Genomic DNA, 19,511 nt, shown 5'->3' on the forward strand with positions numbered 1-19,511 from the left:
CACATAGAATTTCTACTAGAAATAGCCATTTTTCATACAGGAAAATTTTCTTGAAGGGCATACATTCCATAGGAAAATGTACGATCCGACAGTATTACGACATAATATCCATAGAAACACAATACTAGTAGGAGATACGGCTGGTTCTACATACTGTAGAACCTATAATAGTAAGTAGTAGAGTACGTTCTATCAGTTATGATGAAGATGACACTCAATCGTCAAGATGGCGTATCAGGAGTTCACCCAGTTCATTCACCTCCTGGGTGATTACTTCTTCCCTTTGCCCGGCTCGAACGGATCTAGCTTTGGCCGCAAAGAGTTGACGCTTGAGATTGGCTATTTCTTTCTCAAGAGAGTGTATGTAGTCTGTATCACTTTCCTGAATCGTGTGTGGGTCTGATAGGGCTTCCGATGGGTGGGGCTTACTAGGTGTCTCCTTAACGTCCTTTCCTTCATCTGAATCCCGGTCAGATTCGTCATATTCGTAATCAGTTACCACGTACTCTTCCGGTTCCACTCCGGGTCCCACCTCCTGACCCATTGCAGGGCCTCCTTCAGGTTTTTCTTCAGGATTGTCATCTAGACCCACCTCAATCTCCCCATAGACTACTAGAGCTTGATAGTAGGGGCCGTCTTGCTGCATTCCTGCCATATCACCTGCGTGGGAAGTGTAGGTGTGAAAAGTGTGTGCATTGGGGTGTATAAGGATAGTATTCTTAAAATACTCCTACAGTGTTTATTTTTCTTAAGTTTAGTTCCTCTAACCTATTTGGATAGTTAGATGGTAAGTTTTCGATTTATTGACCATCACGATTATTCCCAAACATATGTTGATCGTACTTTGAATGAATGTAGTTGATCAGGCTACATTGATCCCCAATACGATTACATAACTGCCCATGTTAAATCGCAACGTTCAAATCCCCCAAAGACTTTTATTGTTTAGTATTATGCTGTTAATCTAAAACGCGCACATAGGTAAGTATTTTATTTACTCTGTTCAGAGTTATTTAGCCCCATTGTGTTTATAGTTGCATATCATGTATGGTTAGATATGCTAGTTCACTATAAACAAAGCTCTGATACCAACCTGTCACACCCCCAAACCAGACGACGGAAACGTCCGAGGGCTCGTGTGACTTAAATTGAAATATCATCACAATGAATATACATGAAACATAACATAAACATCACCATGCATTAATACACCACAACTGACCTTGTTCACATCAAGTACATTGTTTACATTACAACATCACAAAACATAAATTGTTTAACGATTGACATTGCACAAAAGAAATTTCAGAAATATGCTTGATGATTCTTCATTCTAACGGTTACCTGAGAATACAAATTATTTTGAAAACGGTCAACATATATAATGTTGGTGAGTTCATAAGCATGTTTGATATAAAAATAGTTTGTATTGTTTGTAAAACCCAGAAAATCCGATATTTTCTGTAACAAAAAATGTTTACGAATAAAAATGTGATGATCCCATAAGTGTATATGTATGTGATTTCAAAACAGGTAAGAGTGAATGCCTTTCATAATTGTTCCTTGTATTGTAGTTGTTGTGTGTAGAAGTGATTAATGTCGTTCCCCGGAAAACCCGATGTTTTCCAATTTAAAAAGTATGATAGTTTTGTATTATTGTATAAAACACTTTGCATCGTCACGGTGTATGAATATGATTTCCCATGAGTACCTAGATGGTAATGGATCTCTATGTGAGTCGTTATAACCATGCATAATAGTGACTAATTCGCCTGTCTTGGCATTTTACCAAACGCCGGTTTTGATCAAGATTTTGTCACCCTAGACTGGCCGAGTCTAACTGTAGCGAACAGCTCAGTTGTGGGGGAGTCACCCTCGTATAGATCTATACACAAACTCTCGCTCTCCCTCCAGGAGTCTCTGATTATAACTACAGGCTACGGCGGACACTTATTGGTGCCACCCGTTATTCCTCACTAAATCCCAATGAAATTGAATAACATTGTTTTACAACCCGATTGATGTTTTACGTTAATATGAAGTAAGCCTAACAGACACGAAAGAAGACAACGGTGGTCCACTAACTATGTATGTTATTATAGACTGTCGAGTATGCTACGGACACGTTATAGCCCATTAAGCATATGATGAACGTTTAGGGCCCCATTAGCAATGCAAATGGGCCACTAAGGCCCAATAGCATGTTAAAGCTGATAAAGGCCCATTGAGCATGTAATTGGGTCACCAAGACCCAATAAACATGTTGGAATATATTGGGCCCAATAATCATAAAATTGGGCCACAAAGGCCCAATAGCACGAACATAAGATTTTGGGCCCAATCATTGAATCATTGATCTGTTTATCGTTTTTAAGTTCGTAGTGTAGGTTTTGTTGTATAACAAATGTTTATTTGCGATGTTAAAAATACTTTGACGTTTGATTTATAACGAAGCTTTGGTTTTATATATATATATATATATATATATATATATATATATATATATATATATATATATATATAATTTAATATTACCCTATTTGGCCCAAAAATATTGATTTTGACCATTTCAGCCCCTTTATTAATAAAAATGACACTTTTAGTCCCTTTTGATAAAAATTGACATTTTTGGTCCTTAAACCATTTTCCTTGATATTTTCGGCCCAAACATAATTTAAATAATAATTTTAGCCCAAAACTATTGTATTTGCCATTTCCAGCCCTTATTTGTAATAAGTTTACACTTTTAGCCCAAATTCCGTAAATTTTACAATTTTGACCCCAAAATCCAAAACTTTGCATTTTTAGTCAAATTTTTTGCACTAAAGTCATTTTCATCCCCTGAAATAGTTTATTTATGTTTTAGACTCATATTTTGATAAATTTACAACTTCAGCCCCCAAAAACTCTTCATTTTTCGCAATTTTGGGCCCAAAACACCCATAAAGCCCAAATGTAAGCCCAATAAACTAAAATTTATGCTTTTGACCCTTTTAAAAGTATTATTTTATAAAAATTAGCTTTTATATAGATAAATACTTTATACCCCTCATAAAACCGAAAATTATCATCTTTCAACCCAACCTTTGTTATTTTTGCAAAAATGACACTTATAAAGAATCCTTGGCTTTGTTTTTCACTTCTTTATCATAAAGACTCTTAGATCTTTGAAGTATGTTGTTTATTATGTTATTTGTGTATGTATCCTTCACACTTTAGCCATAGATCTCGAGATATAACAAATAATATCACATTTTCACAACACAAACCAAAGAAATCACATATAACATGCAAACACACATAGATCAAAACATAACACTTGTATTCTCCCCCAAAAACAAGTAAAAACCGAAAACAAGGGGGTATGAACTTACCTTGGGTTTGTTGTTTCGGTTTTTGAAGAATAGTAGAAGAAGAGGGTGTGGTTTTCGGCCTTAGCAAGCTTCTTGAAGGGACCTTAAAACTTTGATGAGTTCTAGGGAGTATGATCAAGAGATTAAGGTTGTAAGAAGAGTGAATGAGTGTAGAAAGAAATTATGTTTGTAAGATCTTACCACTAGTATATAACTTGAAGTGATTTTTGGATGAAATCCTTCTTGAAGCTCTTATGATTCTCGAAAATTTGGATGAAGGAAGAAGAGTTGTTTCCCTTGAGAGTGTTTGAGAAAATTTTCAAGTGAGGTGTGTGTGTTTGTGTGTTCGGCCGAGAAGAAGAAAAAGGGGGAAGGGAGAGAGAGTGACATGATGTGCATGGAGGTATGTGTCATTTTTATGGATATATGTTAGATATATTGCATGGTTATCCCATGTATAAAAATGAGGTGGCAAGGTATTTAGTTAATTATTCATTTTTTTACACAACATATGGGCCGAGAATGGGCTAAAAGGGAGAAGAAATGGATTTACTGGGGCCCATTCTTGGTTTTGCTCGAAAACATAAGGCCTAATAAGAAGGTTTTCGGCCCATTGGGCCTTTGGGATGGTTCACGGCCCAATTAGCTTAAAAGAATGGGTTCTATGGCCCTTTAAGGTTTATTGGATCGATTATGGCCCAACAAGGCCCATTAAGGGTAAACCAATCCCTTTTAGGCTCATTATGGCCCAAAATGTTAGGTTTCATGAAAGTGGGTCCAATTAGAGCCCATTCAAGGGTTCTAAGCCCATGATAGTCAAATTGGAAGTTTATTGATCCATTAGGCCCGATAAGGAAACTCCTAGTCCATATTGGACTCACACCGGAATTTTTAGGGTTTCCAATCTTTTGTTGACCATTTGAAGTGTTTGTATAGGGTTTTTGATGAAACTTGTTGTCATTGAATAAACACCAAGCATGCTTTCAAAATTTTGGTTACAATTGCTATCATCATTATAGTTCCAAGGATATAGAATTTCCTAGTTGTGACATGGGTCGAGTGGCCTCGTTTGATTATGATAGCCGAGGGTTGTTGACTCTGCATGGAAGGGTCTGGGTACCGTACTGGGGCGGAGTGCGACAGGTATTGATGGATGAGGCCAACAAGTCTAGATTCTCCATCCATCCTGGAGCGACAAAGATGTACAGAGATCTTCTACCCGATTACTGGTGGCCCTGCATGAAGCGGGACGTAGCTTGGTACGTGGAGAGATGCCTGATCTGCAGAGAGGTCAAGGTGGAGCACCAGAGGCCGCATGGCAAGATGCAGTCGTTAGACATTCCCATGTGGAAATGGGAGGACATTACTATAGACTTTATTACTAAGCTTCCCAGGACCGCACGTGGGGTCGATTCGATATGGTTCATCGTGGATCGATTGACCAAGAGTGCCCACTTTATACCGATCCAGGAGAGCATTTCAGCCGAGATTTACGTACAAGAGGTGGTAGCACGGCATGGAGTGCCTGTCTCAGTAGTGTCAGACCGGGATGTTCATTTTACTTCTAGATTTTGGAAGCGGTTTCACGAGGAGATGGGGACTCGTCTCCACTTCAGCACCGCTTTCCATCCCTAGACGGACGGGCAGAGTGAGAGGACGATTCAGACTCTCGAGGACATGTTACGCGCATGCGTGTTAGATTTCGATGGCAGTTGGGATACGTATCTTCCGTTAGCGGAATTTTCATATAACAACAGTTACCATGCCAGCATAGACCGACCTCCCTTTGAGATGCTCTATGGGAGGAAGTTTAGGACCCCAATCTGTTGGGGCGAGGTCGGTCAGAGAGTTATGGGGAGTACGGAGGTAGTACTCAAGACCACTGAGCGGATCCAGTAGGTCCGAAGCAGGCTCCAGACTGCTCAGAGTCGACAAAAGAGCTACGCCGACAAGCGGCATTCAGACTTGGAATTCCAGGTGGGCGATATGGTCCTCCTGAAGGTGTCACCTTGGAAGGGTGTTATCAGGTTCCGGAAGCGGGGCAAGTTGGGCCCCAGGTTCATAGGTCTGTTTAGGGTTTTGGCCCGGGTGGGTCGGGTTGCTTACCGGTTAGACCTTCCAGCAGAACTCAGCCAGATCCACAGCACTTTGCACATTTCTCAGTTGCGGAAATGCTTAGTGGATGATTCAGCAGTGGTACCCTTTGAGGACATCCAAATTGATGACAGGTTGAACTACATCGAGCGACCCGTAGCTATCCTTGACAGGAAGGCGAAGGATTTGAGGAACAAGAGAGTAGACTTGGTGAAGGTGCAATGGCAACACCACAAGGGCTCAGAGTGGACTTGGGAGCCCGAGGAGGAGATGAGGGAGCACTACCCGGAGTTATTTTCAGATTCAGCAGACTTCGAGGACGAAGTCTAAGGCAAGTGGGGGAGAATTGTAACGCCCCATTCCTGGTACATATTTAGTTCATTAATTTCTCATTTTATAAGAGCTACTCGACGAGTTGGTAGCCCTAACTCGTCGAGTAGATGCCAGATTGATCGCGGGGTTTAAGTGGACTACTCAACGAGTCGGGAATATACTCGGCGAGTATGTCCATCAGGTGGAAACCCTAATCCTTAGGGTTTGCACCCTATTTAAGCAACATTATGGGTCTCCACCCAGCCTCCATCACCTCCACATCCCACTCTTGAAACCCTAAGCAACTATTGAGTGTTATTAAACTTTTCTTGCCTTTTGTGTGATTTGAGGATAGAAGGAGGATGGAAAGGCTAGAAGATCCAAGGAGAAGGCATAAGATCTGGCGTTTGTGTTGCATTTCAGAACTCTTGAAGGTATAAAGCTTGTACCTTGGCTTCTTTCCACTTAGATCTTCATTTAAGTTGTTTATGATCTTTTGGGGCCATTTCTAAGGTCATTTCCGAGTGGAGAGCTTTTGGGGACATAAGGACTTTAGATCTAGGCACTCTTGAGCTCCAGAAGCTCAAAGTTGCCACCTTTATTCAGCCATGTCCCCATTTCATGCATTAGGTTCTCATGTTTAGCTTGGTTTTGGTGTCCTAGCTTTATAACATGATGCATGCACGTAAAGTTAGCAACTTTACGTGAAAGGCTAGCCTAAAGTGTCCAGATCTATGAGTTGGAAGCACTGGAATGGATTAAAATCGACTGAATGGAAGGGTCACAAGGAGGACTCGACGAGTTGTTCTTGGAACTCGGCGAGTCGGGTCGTGAACCCTAACTCCTTTTATGGTTATGAGTGAAACCACTGAGTCAATGAGATGACTCAGTGAGTTGGACAAGAATAGGACTCGGAAGTTAAAGAACTCGACAAGTATGAGTCAATATCTCCCGATGTTATGTCAGGAAGAACTCGACGAGTCTGTTAAAGGACTCGACGAGTGGACTTGATTGACCACGGGTCTGTTTTGGTCACGAACTCGTTGAGTTGGGATAAGACTCGACGAGTAGGGTTGACTGGGATTGACCTTGACTTTGACCTTGACCAAGGGTAAAAAGGTCATCTTATCCTAAGAAAGGATTAGCAGATTCTGATTAAGTGTTATATTGGAATTGATAGTCGGGGGAGTCGCCAGAGCAGCAGACAAGGATCTCACACTAGGGTTTCAGCAATCAGTCTTGCAAGGTGAGTTTCCTTTCCGTAGGAACGAGTCTAAGGCACCAAGGCCGACCCGTAGTATGAAATGTTAGTAGCTGAGTGTGGGCGGGGCCCGTATCTCACAGTTTAGTTTGATTATGGATATTTGTCTGACTGTTAGAATTAGTTATACTTGTTGTCTGTGTGATACTTGTATGTTGGATTAGTGGCTGAGTGTGGGCGGGGCCCGTATCTCACAGTAGATGAGTGTGGGCGGGGCCCGTATCTCATAGTAGTCGAGTGTGGGCGGGGCCCGTATCTCAAAGTAGCTGAGTGTGGGCGGGGCTCGTATCTCAGAGTCAATGGAGTGTGGGCGGGGCCCGTATCTCTTAGTTGTATGATATATGTGTATGGTATGTGGTAGTTTGGGGAACTCACTAAGCTTCATGCTTACAGTTTTCAGTTTTAGTTTCAGGTACTTCCACTAGCAAGGGAAAGGGCTTGGGATGATCGCATGGCACACACCACAGTCATAACCTGGGAGTTTACTCTGATGTTTTATTATGAGAATTCGATTTGAGACAAATACTATGATGTTTTATGATACATGATTTATGATTTTACTTATGACTTTGGATGGTTTATGATTTTAGTAATGATTTGAAAACGAAATTTTTGGGTCATATTTTTGGGTTGTTACAATTTCTTTTTGTGAAATATGTTTTTTTAGAAAAAAAAAAAATTAAAGTTTCGATGGTTAAATCATAAAAGAAAAATCTCTAAGTGGTTAAACCACACAAATTCAAAACAATAATTGTTTTTACAAATCCAATATTCTATGTAGTTATTTTTTATGAAAATAAAAAATTCTCCAAGGTTAAACTAAAAAACAATTGTTTTGGTTGTTAAACCGAAAAAAAGACCAAAATACAATGTGTTTTGAGTGAGTCTCTCTAGAAATTTTTAAACCGAAAAACATAATAGTTTATACAATTTACACCATTATTATATATAATCACACCATGATTGTTAAGATCTCAATCTTGATCTTAAAATCGTAAATCCTACAATCCAAAAACGATATCGATCTCACTAGGATCTATCTGAAGCAAGATCTATAGTGAGATCTTCGGATCCCGACTAAGATCTTAAGATCTTAATACAATCCGATCCCAACTCTATAGTTTTATTATATTGTCGAGCCTACAAAATTATTCTTTTCAACTTGAAATCGAGCATTGCAAGTTGCAAAATCCTCATAGACCATCATCACTTCATTACTTTATCTCGAATTAGGCAAATTACACTCATGATATTCTGTTTTTTTATCTTAAGCCTTTAGTTGTAGATCATAATGATCTTGATTATTTTTTTAATTATGATGTTTTTATCCTAACTTTTGCGGTTTGTAGCAACAAAAATTATGATTCATGTTTAAAAAGTTAAAGTTGACTCCATATTCATTACTTTATCTCGAATTAGGCAAATTACACCCATGATATTCTGTTTTTTTATCTTAAGCCTTTAGTTGTAGATCATAATGATCTTGATTATTTTTTTAATTATGATGTTTTTATCCTAACTTTTGCGGTTTGCAGCAACAAAAATTATGATTCATGTTTAAAAAGTTAAAGTTGACTCCATATTGACGTCTTAATCGACATCAAGTTATAAGTTATACTGCACATGCAAGACCCTACAAACAAATTTGAATATAAGTTCATTTTAGTAGGATTTTCTGATCCCGATTCGATCTTACGATTACAATTTTGCAAACATAAAACGATCTTGAATAAGATCCCGATCTTAATAACCTTGTATCACACAATATCATTAATAAAAAATTACCACATAACATTCTAATGCATCCTCAAAATCCTATATAGTAATAATCACATTTTAATTAATGCTTAAAATAATGAAGAGAAGATCTAAACATCCCGTTGCATCTTCAAAATTTCAAAAATCCTACAGAGACTTAGGAGTGGCAATTTATGACACGACACGACAAAAATACACGACACGAAACGAAATTGGGACGAAACTGAAATTTGAATTCGTGTTCGTGTTAACTATAAAAAATACGATGTCGTGTTGTGTCGTGTTCGTGTTCAAAATTCAACACAAAATTGACACGATTTAGCAATTATTTATCGTGTTTTTCGTGTTTGTCATGTTATATTTGATAAAATATTCATTAAATAAACTAGTTTTTAGTATATGTTATATTTTTTGTGTCGTGTCGTGTTTGTCATTTTTTAATTCGTTCGATTTCGTGTTAGTTAAAAAAACACGACATCGTGTCGTGTCGTATTCGTGTTACATAAAACATTGTCGTGTCAGACAAAAACACGAAACGATAGCACGATTTGCCACCCCTACAGAGACTCACTCAAAACCTTTATAAAAGTAAACACATAACTTCGCTAATGAAAAAAGAAATCAAGTTTTGTAGGATGAATTGAAAAATAAATCAAGTTTTGTAAAGTGTAAAAAGTAAAAACACTTGCAAATTTCAACACGTCATACATTAAAAAAATAATAATAAAATAATAATAATAATAATAATAATAATAATAATAATAATAATTAATTGTGGTTTTAGGAAAAGGGCATTGGCGAAAATAAAGGACGGAAGCAAAATTCTGACTTACTGAGCAATTGATCATATGGAGAACGGTAGAAAGGCATCGTCTTTAAGGTGGGGAATCCTTCGTCGAGCCCTAATTCCTTCTAGTTCGTCCACTGCTTCAGGTAAGATCCGACTCTGGCACATGATTTAACCTACAAATGAGATATAAGCTGATTCTAAGTTATGAATTTGACCAAGCAAGTTATGGATGCTCCGATTGCTAATTATAGATTCCTTTTCTGTTTAAAATTTAACTTGATTCCTGTTGCATTTCTCTCTGTTCGTATAATGGTATTGTGTACGTTCAAACATTTGAAAATCTCAAAACGCCGATGATTACACACGCTTATGGAATGTTGAAATCCGAGACGTGATTTAGAAAATTGATGATGGTGATTACATAAAAGATCGTAATCTCTTATGAAAATGTTGTGCAGATGAGCATTCTGAAAAAGGTATCAAGAGTATTTCCAGAAAAGCGAATCAAGGGTTCAGCTTGATACCTTTCCAGTTAGTTGATACCACTAAGCCTGAACATAAAGAAGTGATTTCCCTTTCATTGCCAAAGGCCACAGAAGCTTGTGTGTGCTATACATTGCCCAATCACAATGCAACTGAGCTTTTCCTTTAGTAAGATTCCTTTAAACTCACTCCTGTTGTATTTCTTTAGGTTTAAGTTCTTTACAGAAAAAGAGAGATTTTGCTTCATATGCAATCATTGCTAACTTATATAATCGGATGCAGTCAGAGAGTGGACAATCGTGCAAACCTTGATGATTTTAAGATCTGTAACACATATGACATTGACAACACAGGCCTTGTTTGTAAGTTTTCTTCACACTCAAAAGATAAGTCCCCATAATAAATACTAGAGTCTTCACTTTTAATGTTTATGTATTTTCTTACTGAAACAGGTTCCTGGCCATCAGAGGAAGTCCTTGCTTATCATTGTTTATCACAACTCGACTTGTTCAGGTTTATTTATAAGTTTCTTCTTACTATTATCATTATCTTTTTGTTTATAATTACACGCACATATACTAAACCTCTTAATTCAGGTCTAAGAGAGTGATTGAACTTGGATCAGGATACGGTTTAGCAGGCTTACTTGTTGCAGCTGTCACTGAGGCATTAGAAGTTGTTATATCAGATGGAAATCCTCAAGTAGTTGATTGTATCCTCTTTTATAACATCCCCAAGCACACGTATCAAGATACTGTCTGCTTTTGGGAATCTGACAATAGGACTTTCTAAGGGGTTACCCATCCTAGTACTACTCTCACCCAAACACGCTTAACCACAAAGTTCTAATGGATCTGGTGTCCTCATGGCTTTAAAATCTTCAATTTTACTTAAAATTGAGTATCCTTAACATTTAGATATTCAGCGTAACATAAATGCAAATTCAAATGTTTTTGGTCTTACAAAAGTGAAATCAATGATGTTGCATTGGAATCACGAAGAGCTCTCAGACATTTCAAACAGTTTTGATATCATTATTGCAAGCGATTGGTAATCTATACAACTTTTTTCGCCTTTATACTCCATAATTCTCTAAAATAATCTCGAATTGTTTTATATAATTTTGTAGTACTTTTTTCAAAGAATTTCATAAAGGCCTTGTTCAGACTATCAAATGTTTGTTGAAAAAAGAAGGGCACTCAGAAGCCATATTTTTGGGCCCTAAAAGAGGCAACTCATTAGATGAGTTTTTAATGGAAGTCAAAGAAAGTGGATTGCAATTTACAGTAAATGAGATTTACAACAGTGAAGTTTGGAGGCGTCATGAGAGCTTCATTAATGGCGACACTTCATGGCCTAACTATGAGAAGGATCATTGCTACCCTTTATTGGTTAGAATTACACTTTAAAATTGAAAAGAAAACTGATAGAATTTTTGTTATCAATTTAAAATAAGGAATTGTTTTTTAGCTTAAAAAGGGATTAATCATTTAATCTTGTTGATATTTTTGTTTGTTTCGTTAATGACAATATCTTTATGTGGTTACTTTTGTTGAGTGAAAAAATACTGTATATTTACCAGAAGTTTTTGTTTTTGGCTAAGAAACGCATTCACATTTTGACTTTATGCTATCGACTTGAAAAGTATTGAACTTTTATGAATGATTTTTGTTAAAGTTTATGATACAAATAACTACAAAACAAAAGACAAAAAAAAAATCATTTTAGTTTCAATGATAGTACATATATCTAGCATTCATTAATATATTTCATATTTTTTTTTTCAAAATAAGAAGTGAATTATTTATACAACCATTATATATAATATTTTAAAATTGGACATCCATTGTATTTGAAAAAATCCACACAAAAGTTGTTTTTTTCATATTAAAACTGAAAACTCTTAACCCCAAGAAACCGGTTGAGTTCCCAAGTTGAACTTTGAATTAGTTTCAAATATTCAATGTAACAAATTATCATTTTTGACCAGTTAAATGAAACAATGTGTTTTTCCATATGATATATTTTTTGTTTTATCGTTTTATGTAAGATTGATGTAAAATGATAAATTTATTAGATTAAACAGTTAAGAAATTTTATCATATTTCTGTCCATAAAGGCATGTTTCACAAACTAGCTGAAAAGCTTTTAGTTAAAAAAAACTAGCTTATGAATCAATAGTATTAAGGTTATATTTGGAATTTTTTTGAAAAAGCTCTATAAATTTATCAAAAGCCATCTCAAAATAGTTTATTAAAAACTAGTTCATAAGTTAAAAGAAACTAATTGTATGGTTTTACCAAAGTTTATTTTTGCTAAAGAAGATCATAGTCTTCTGTCTTTTGAAAACAATCATATTTGACAGATTTGTGGACCATATATTTATTTTCAATATAAGATTCTTTTTAAGGACTATAATGTGGCAATTTAAAAAAAAAATTCCCCACATAGACTGACAAGTCAAGTATTCTTGGATTCACTTTGTGTTGATCCCCATGTGAGTTATGAAAACAAGTATACAAAAAGGCAAACAGTATTCACATGAATGATGCTTAAAATGTCCCAAGTGTTGGTATACACATGCAATGGTGGTTGTGGTGATGCCCTTTTCAATTATACACTTTTATCTTATTAAATTATTTGTTAGGGTATAATCTCGAAATGTTGCCATGTTAATTTGATGAGGTACAAATCGAAAGACTAAAGCATGAGCAAAAGGCCAATCAAGCGACACATCTCCATTATGTTTGAAAAACTAACAATTATATATTTTATAATTAAGGTGAGAAACAATTTTTTGGAATTCATTTTGTTAACAAAGTGCTAGAATAATATAGAGGGCTGCATAATAATGAAATCATAGGTGTCTCATAACCCACAATTGTTGATGGTTACGTTTCCATTTTTAAATGAATTGCTTTTTTAAATTCCATAAACTTTTATTAGATCAATGTGACAATGTGTACAAGATTTATGAGTTTACACTTTTGGTTACTTAAGAAAAAGTTTATAAATATTAGTATATTCTTTCATAAAGGACAATTTTCACATTTAAGTTATGCATTAGATATATTAATATATCTTATCCAAAACCTCTTTTTATCCTTTTTTTTTTCTTTTAGGAATTTTGTTCACAAACTTTTGGAAATTCCTAGACATATTCTTTATTTTCTTGCCATGGTGACGTATGTTTGTGTGTGCAAGAAGGGAAACTATTAAGTATTAAGCGCAAAACAAAAAAAAAGAGTGAAAAACAAAAGCATAAAAAAGCTTATTTTCATATAATTATAATACAAACATTTAATTTTTTCATTAACCGTTGTTTTGATAAGATATTTGTGCTATTAATTTTTTTTTCATAGATTTTCTTATATTTTTCAGTTTGGTCCAAAGGTAAATAGGTTATTTAAAAAAAAAAAATAACAACAGACGTTAAATTATATATATATATATATATATATATATATATATATATATATATAGCGGTTTAGGTTTTATGGAAAACAAGAAATCCTAAGAATCATAAAAATGCATAAAAAAAAATACTCAGACATTACAAATCTTTTTCTTTTTTATTTTATATTGTGAATTTTCGCAGCTTTTATGTATTTTCGCTGAAAACTTTTTTGATAAAAAAAAAATTCGATTTTTTTTTCAGCGAATTTCTAAAAGAACCTGTGATTTTTTGGTATATAAATTCAAAAAAAAAAGATTTGTGATGTCTAAGTATTTTTTTATGCATTTTTATGATTTTTAAGGTTTTTTTGTTTTCCATATAACCATTCCCTATATATATATATATATATATATATATATATATATATATATATATATATATATATATATATATATATATTGTTTTGAAGAACAAAAAAGGTATGTATCAGATTGCACTTAATCAAGATTGTCTAATTCAAGATCCATTTTTACATTTACTAAAAAACAAACGTGATTACAAAAAATACTTTATATTACACATGGCATTGGCATGGATCATGCTTACTCAATTATTATGTATTATAATTATAATTTTATGGTATTATAACTCAGCCTTTTGTTTATATATCAAACAGTTTCATGTGAAACCTAAATAAAATCGTAGATGCTAATGTTAAAAGTTAATTATATAATTATATTGTAATATAAACGTTGATTTATCAATTTGGGCTTGTATTTGAGTATCTTTTTATCTTTGTTTTTAACTATTTACGATACATTCTACGAGGGCGCCAAATGACGTGACTCAAATCTCCGGGCGGTCTTCTGGACAGCTGCTACAGGGGGATCTAAGAACATGGTGGATAGTCGTTAGAATCGTCCCAAGGATTGTGCCCCGGGAGCAGGCTCCGACGATCAAGTTAGATCGTTTTGTAGAGATGAGAGGATTCTTCCTTGTCGGAGAGAACCATCTTGGTATTGTGGTGGAGTGTATGGGCATGATGAATGTTGATTCCTTAGGGTTTAAGGATAGTGGAAGGAGTCTGAGGGTAATTCCTCCATGGAGGGGTAATGTTCAATTTATAGATGACAATTAGGTCAAGGGAGGATTAGGTTAGGCCTTACGCCAACCCAATTCAAGCCTAGCTAGCCAAGGGCTAGGCAATGCCTCCTTGGGGCACCAAACAAGGCAGGCAGGCGGGCGCCTAGCAAGGCAGGCAGGCGGGCGCCTAGCAAGGCAGGTTCAGCAGGCAGGTGCTAGGCAAGGCATGGTCGGTAGGTAGGCGTCAGGTAGGGCTGACAAGCGAGTGGTAGGTAGGACAAGTAGGCACGCGCCAAGGAAGGCAGGTCAACGCTAGGCAGGGTTGACACGCTATAGTTGTCTAGGTCATGCTAATGGACCTAACATCATCAACTATAAAATTCAACGCAATGACATGTGAATATTTCATTTTTATACAATTTTGTTATTTAACACATACATTTCAATGAATTCTAGAAAGTTAAATGAAATATTTATTAATAATATAAAAAATGTAATTTTTCTTTTTAATAGTGCATTGTCCATTGACCTTCAAATTAAGGTTGTTAAGATTGAGATTTTATCTAAAAACGTTTTCATTTTGCAATATCGTTAACGTAAAAGCACATCGTGATCGAAAGATCTCCCCAAATTGAATTAGTTATAAGTCTAAATTTGAAAGCATGTCTTTATCTGCTCATTCATAAGTTACATAAAAGTTTGGAACATAGTTATAAGCTTCAAGTTAATATCGCAACTCAAAAACTAACTATCCAATATAATCATAGATGACAAATGATGTACAGGGTCGGATCTACAATACATCCCAAGGTATCCCGGGATGCCCCTCAAAAAAAATTCCAATACTGTAATTTTTTTAGAAAAAATTCATTTATGTGGTCTATATATAAATAATATTAATACGTTTAGCAAGATAATAACACAAGTTGTAGTTGGTTCAAATGATTAAGGCGTTAGGGGTGTTTCTTGAGGTTGCAAATTCAAATCTTCTTTCAAACATTTACTTTCTTTTATATAGTTTTATACGGATTTTATACTTATTTTATTATGATGTTGTGAAAATTAAATACAAATATTGAGTTGTTTAAGTGGTAAAGTGTTGGACTTTTATCTTTGAGGTTCTTATTTCGAATTTTGGTTTACACATGTGTATTTTATTTTGTTTATCAGTTTTCAACTTGTTTCTTAAAATTCTAAAATTGTTCCACATCATCCATAATATGAAACATAACTCTTATACATATTGGGTACTTTATTTTGTTTATCAGTTTTTCAACTTGTTTCTTAAAATTCTAAAATTGTCTCACATCGGCCATAACATGAAACATAACTCTTATACATATGTTATATAAGCAACACACGCTTCTCAATTCTCAACAAGTTAAACTTTCGAATGAGTTTAGGTTTAAACCCGAAACCGAGTTTACCCAAAACCGAGTTTGGAAAACCGAAAAACCGAACCCATCGGTTTGAGTTACTCCTTTACTTTGACCCTGGCTCCACCACTGATGATGTACTAGTATCATTTTCTCATAAAACTCTTTTATCAGGTACAATGAAAACAAAACACAATGCATAAAAAACTTATATTTGTCATCAAACATAAAATCATGGAATAAAAAAATAACAACTCACCAAGTTGGAAGTCTATATGTGACTTTGTGCGATATGCAATGTTCAGTTTTCGAACTTAATCGACGAAGTTTGAGGTTTGATTTTATTATTACAAATGCTGATCTTTTAAAGTTATTTGTTGGATCGTTGTATGACCTATGATCTTTGACCTGATTTCGCTACAAAGTCGATCATATTGTGATCCAAGTCGTTTTTTGCTTATAGGATTACTCATATTAAGAATAAAGATCATAATCTTGACAACCTTGCTAAATAATTCATTGTATATCAACTTGGTGTTCCATTATGGCTTAGTCTAATCCATTGAGTACCAATTAACATTCTACCCCATTCAACTATATATTGTGGATGCTCTTAGTATATATTTTTTTTTCTTTATCTCGCTATATAACGAAGTCATCTATGGAAGCAATTTTTCTAGCCTTATGCGACTTGAAGACGCAGCTATTACATCTTACTTTTAGTTTTGTTGTTGTTGTCGTTGGAATTTAAAAACAAACAAATCAAATTACTTAGGTTTGTAAAAATTAGAATTTATTCTTTATGATTTCCGCATAAGATTTACAGATAGTCTGCAGAATAAATAAATCAGTTTAGGATTTTGAGCAAAAAGTCATCCATGGTAATCTTGTATGAGCCAATATTGGATGTCCATGAAAAACCTTAGTTGCCCGCATGTTTTTAAGGAATTGACGTATATATTTCTCTTTTGAACGATTACTCTGCGATTTAATTAATAAAGATATAAAAACAAATAATCGTAACCGCACGCAATATTTCTTATTAGTCTAATAACTCCTAAAAAAATTTCAAAACCAAAAACTTTACACTTGGCCACATACACTAAAAAATCAAAGCCTATTATTATACTGCTCTAAGCCTCTATAATCGGCTTGCATGAAATGAATTAGCCGAGTAGAAAGGTGAAACAACGAGGGCATTTTAGTGAAATCGTCACAATTCTATAACTTCCAAACCATCGTCAATAATAAGACGGCAATAACCATAACGGAGTGACCGCCTAAAGCTTCAGCCAATGAGCTTCCTCCGCTACTGTCTGCCGGTGGCTGGCCGGCTCCGGTTGTTTTGCGGCTGCACGCAATTTAATACAATTGAGAAAATCGAAAAAGGCATTAAAAGTATTAAATAAATAATTAAACTACACGGTTGCGTGGGCGGCATTAAAATGTTTGTTTAGTCGGCAAAAAAACCAAATCACCGACTCTCGACTCTCGAGTCTCGACCCACATGTACCTAAAATTTACTACATAATATTATGTATGCTCAATAAAAAACAGTAGTGTTTGACATATTATTGAAAATGTTTCAAAGTCAAGACAAACATTTAAACTAAAAATTAATATTCATAACAATTACTAACGACTAAATTAGTAAATATAATAACAAACTTATTGGACCTTAAAATTTAAGCACAATAAGTATTAAATTCTCAAGACCGGATCAATTAAAACAAAATAAAAATTACACATTCATTTATTTAATAATATTAGCTCAAATTTGTTGACCTAATAATCAGAAAGACACTAATTTGATGGGAAAAAAACCCTCAATTATTATACAAGAAACATATATGTTCATGTTTAAGTATTTTCAATTCATTATATAAAGATCTCCAATTTAAAATTCATGTCGATACCTTTAATTTAATGAATTACTAGATGTGCATTGACCAAGGGATCGCATCCAACAATCCGAAACATGATATGTATTATTATCACAAAAAACATGGATATAAACGAGAAAAACATTTTCTTTTCTCAAAAGGATAAGGGGTAAAATGAGTTTTGTGTAATAAATGGGGGTTAAATGTAAGTTTTACAAAAGAAAAGGGGGTAAAAAGATTGATTTATTATTTTGCCTACAAAATTAAACCTCTGATCGCATCGTAATTTGTATAACAGAAAACGACATGAAACTGACGAAATGACTATTCTGAACTAAAAACAAAACACATTTTGTGACCTTAGCAAGAAAGAAAAGGATAGATTAGTAAATATACCTGTTCGCCGGCGTAGGGCAGAAAGTGATGACATAGTTGGCGGAGGAACAGGTAAACGTGCTCGATCCGTCGTCGTATGCATAACTGTAAGCCGTCGGACATGCGGTTTTGAAATACTCCGAATACGACGTCGGACTGCATGTCTGTGGGGTTGAGTAGGCCCCACTACAGCAGTACATAGGGTCTCCAAATGCCTCACAAGCGCTTTTACAGGCGACGGATTCATCACTACCACCGGTGGCCGTCAACCGCAATGCCGACGGGCAGTTCTTATTCAAGTCGGCGATACAGCCGGTGACATTACAGTTTCCGCCGGTCCCACCTTGTGGTACCACCATCATGGGGAGGTTGTACCCGTCGACAAGGCTGACATCGTAAAAGTCCATCCCGTTTGCTCCGTTAAGTGTGAATTCAGCCAAGGTGGTTGGAGGGGCGGCGCCACTACCGTTGCATTCAATTGTCCCGGATCCGCAGTCTCCTGTGACGCAGGAGAATCTGCCGGTGGAATCAGTGGAGCAAAGGGTGCGACCCCACATCCGTCCAGACCAACCAGGAGGGACCTGGACGGAATTTGACTGGCTGGGTTGAAGAGGGAAGCCGGTGGTGGGTAGTGGAGCAGTGCCGGCGCCGGAGAGAAGACCGGCCCAAACGGGATAGTTGCATTGATTTGTGAGTGTAAATGTCGATGATGTAATGGAGTTAAACGAAGATATGAAAGACAGAGTGAGAATAGCCATAGAGAATTGAAGTTTCGCCATTATTAAGTGTCTACAGGGGATCATTCTATTACCGTTTGAACTTTGATCCACATGGTGTTATTTATAAGGGTAAATTATCAATTAGGCCCCCCAACATCAAGAACAATTTAAAACTAGCCCTTAATAATATGAAAATTATCGAAGAAACTCTATATGGTTTTATCCATATCTTTTAAAGTTGGAAAGTTCTCTTCTCCCATATACTATGATATATCCATTTTCATTGGGGGAAAATGTCTTTTCGTCAATGACTCAAATTCGATATTCTAACATCTTTTATCTTTTTGATCCTACTGTGTATCATTGATGATTACTAATGGAAGGGACATATATAAATTATAACTAATTATTTTTTATTAAAGACATATATTCTGTTTTCATGTAAAGTTTATATATTAATAAAGATATTTGAGTACGATTTTAATGGTTAATGTTTTATCCCATACATATCGGAATGAAGATAAGATTTACAGTCATAGACTATAAATTTACCATATATACGCAAGATATATAAAGTATAACAACTAATTATTTTTCATTAAAGATATATATTTTATTTTCATGTAA

The 19,511-nt window shown here is 35.3% G+C and overlaps 2 protein-coding genes across 2 annotated transcripts; one reads left to right on the top strand and one right to left on the bottom strand.

Moving 5' to 3' along the window:
• The first annotated feature begins 9,580 nt into the window (after positions 1–9,580).
• Positions 9,581–11,616, top strand: LOC145156763 (S-adenosyl-L-methionine-dependent methyltransferases superfamily protein). Its single transcript, XM_079076016.1, has 7 exons — positions 9,581–9,711; positions 10,027–10,219; positions 10,334–10,413; positions 10,504–10,564; positions 10,648–10,763; positions 10,969–11,101; positions 11,181–11,616. Exons 1-7 carry the CDS (start codon positions 9,627–9,629, stop codon positions 11,458–11,460), a joined length of 948 nt encoding a protein of 315 aa, XP_078932142.1. The 5' UTR covers positions 9,581–9,626; the 3' UTR covers positions 11,461–11,616.
• Positions 11,617–16,927: 5,311 nt separating this feature from the next.
• On the bottom strand, positions 16,928–18,971 carry LOC145160128 (thaumatin-like protein 1b). Its single transcript, XM_079079235.1, has 2 exons — positions 18,187–18,971; positions 16,928–17,258 (listed from the first exon to the last, which is right to left on the bottom strand). Exons 1-2 carry the CDS (start codon positions 18,966–18,968, stop codon positions 17,129–17,131), a joined length of 912 nt encoding a protein of 303 aa, XP_078935361.1. The 5' UTR covers positions 18,969–18,971; the 3' UTR covers positions 16,928–17,128.
• Positions 18,972–19,511: the final 540 nt, after the last annotated feature.

Source organism: Lactuca virosa, chromosome 2 (assembly GCF_052849685.1).
Source record: "Lactuca virosa cultivar CGN04683 chromosome 2, Lactuca_virosa_CGN04683_v6, whole genome shotgun sequence".
NCBI classification, from domain to species: Eukaryota; Viridiplantae; Streptophyta; class Magnoliopsida; order Asterales; family Asteraceae; genus Lactuca; species Lactuca virosa.

Coding starts and splice junctions, on each gene's coding strand:
- LOC145156763 (XM_079076016.1), top strand. CDS start 9,627: ATGGAGAACGGTAGAAAGGCATCGTCTTTAAGGTGGGGAATCCTTCGT. Junction 10,220..10,333: donor GCAACTGAGCTTTTCCTTTA/GTAAGATTCCTT, acceptor AATCGGATGCAG/TCAGAGAGTGGACAATCGTG. Junction 10,414..10,503: donor TGACAACACAGGCCTTGTTT/GTAAGTTTTCTT, acceptor TTACTGAAACAG/GTTCCTGGCCATCAGAGGAA.
- LOC145160128 (XM_079079235.1), bottom strand. CDS start 18,968: ATGATCCCCTGTAGACACTTAATAATGGCGAAACTTCAATTCTCTATG. Junction 17,259..18,186: donor TGCCCTACGCCGGCGAACAG/GTATATTTACTA, acceptor AATTGCGTGCAG/CCGCAAAACAACCGGAGCCG.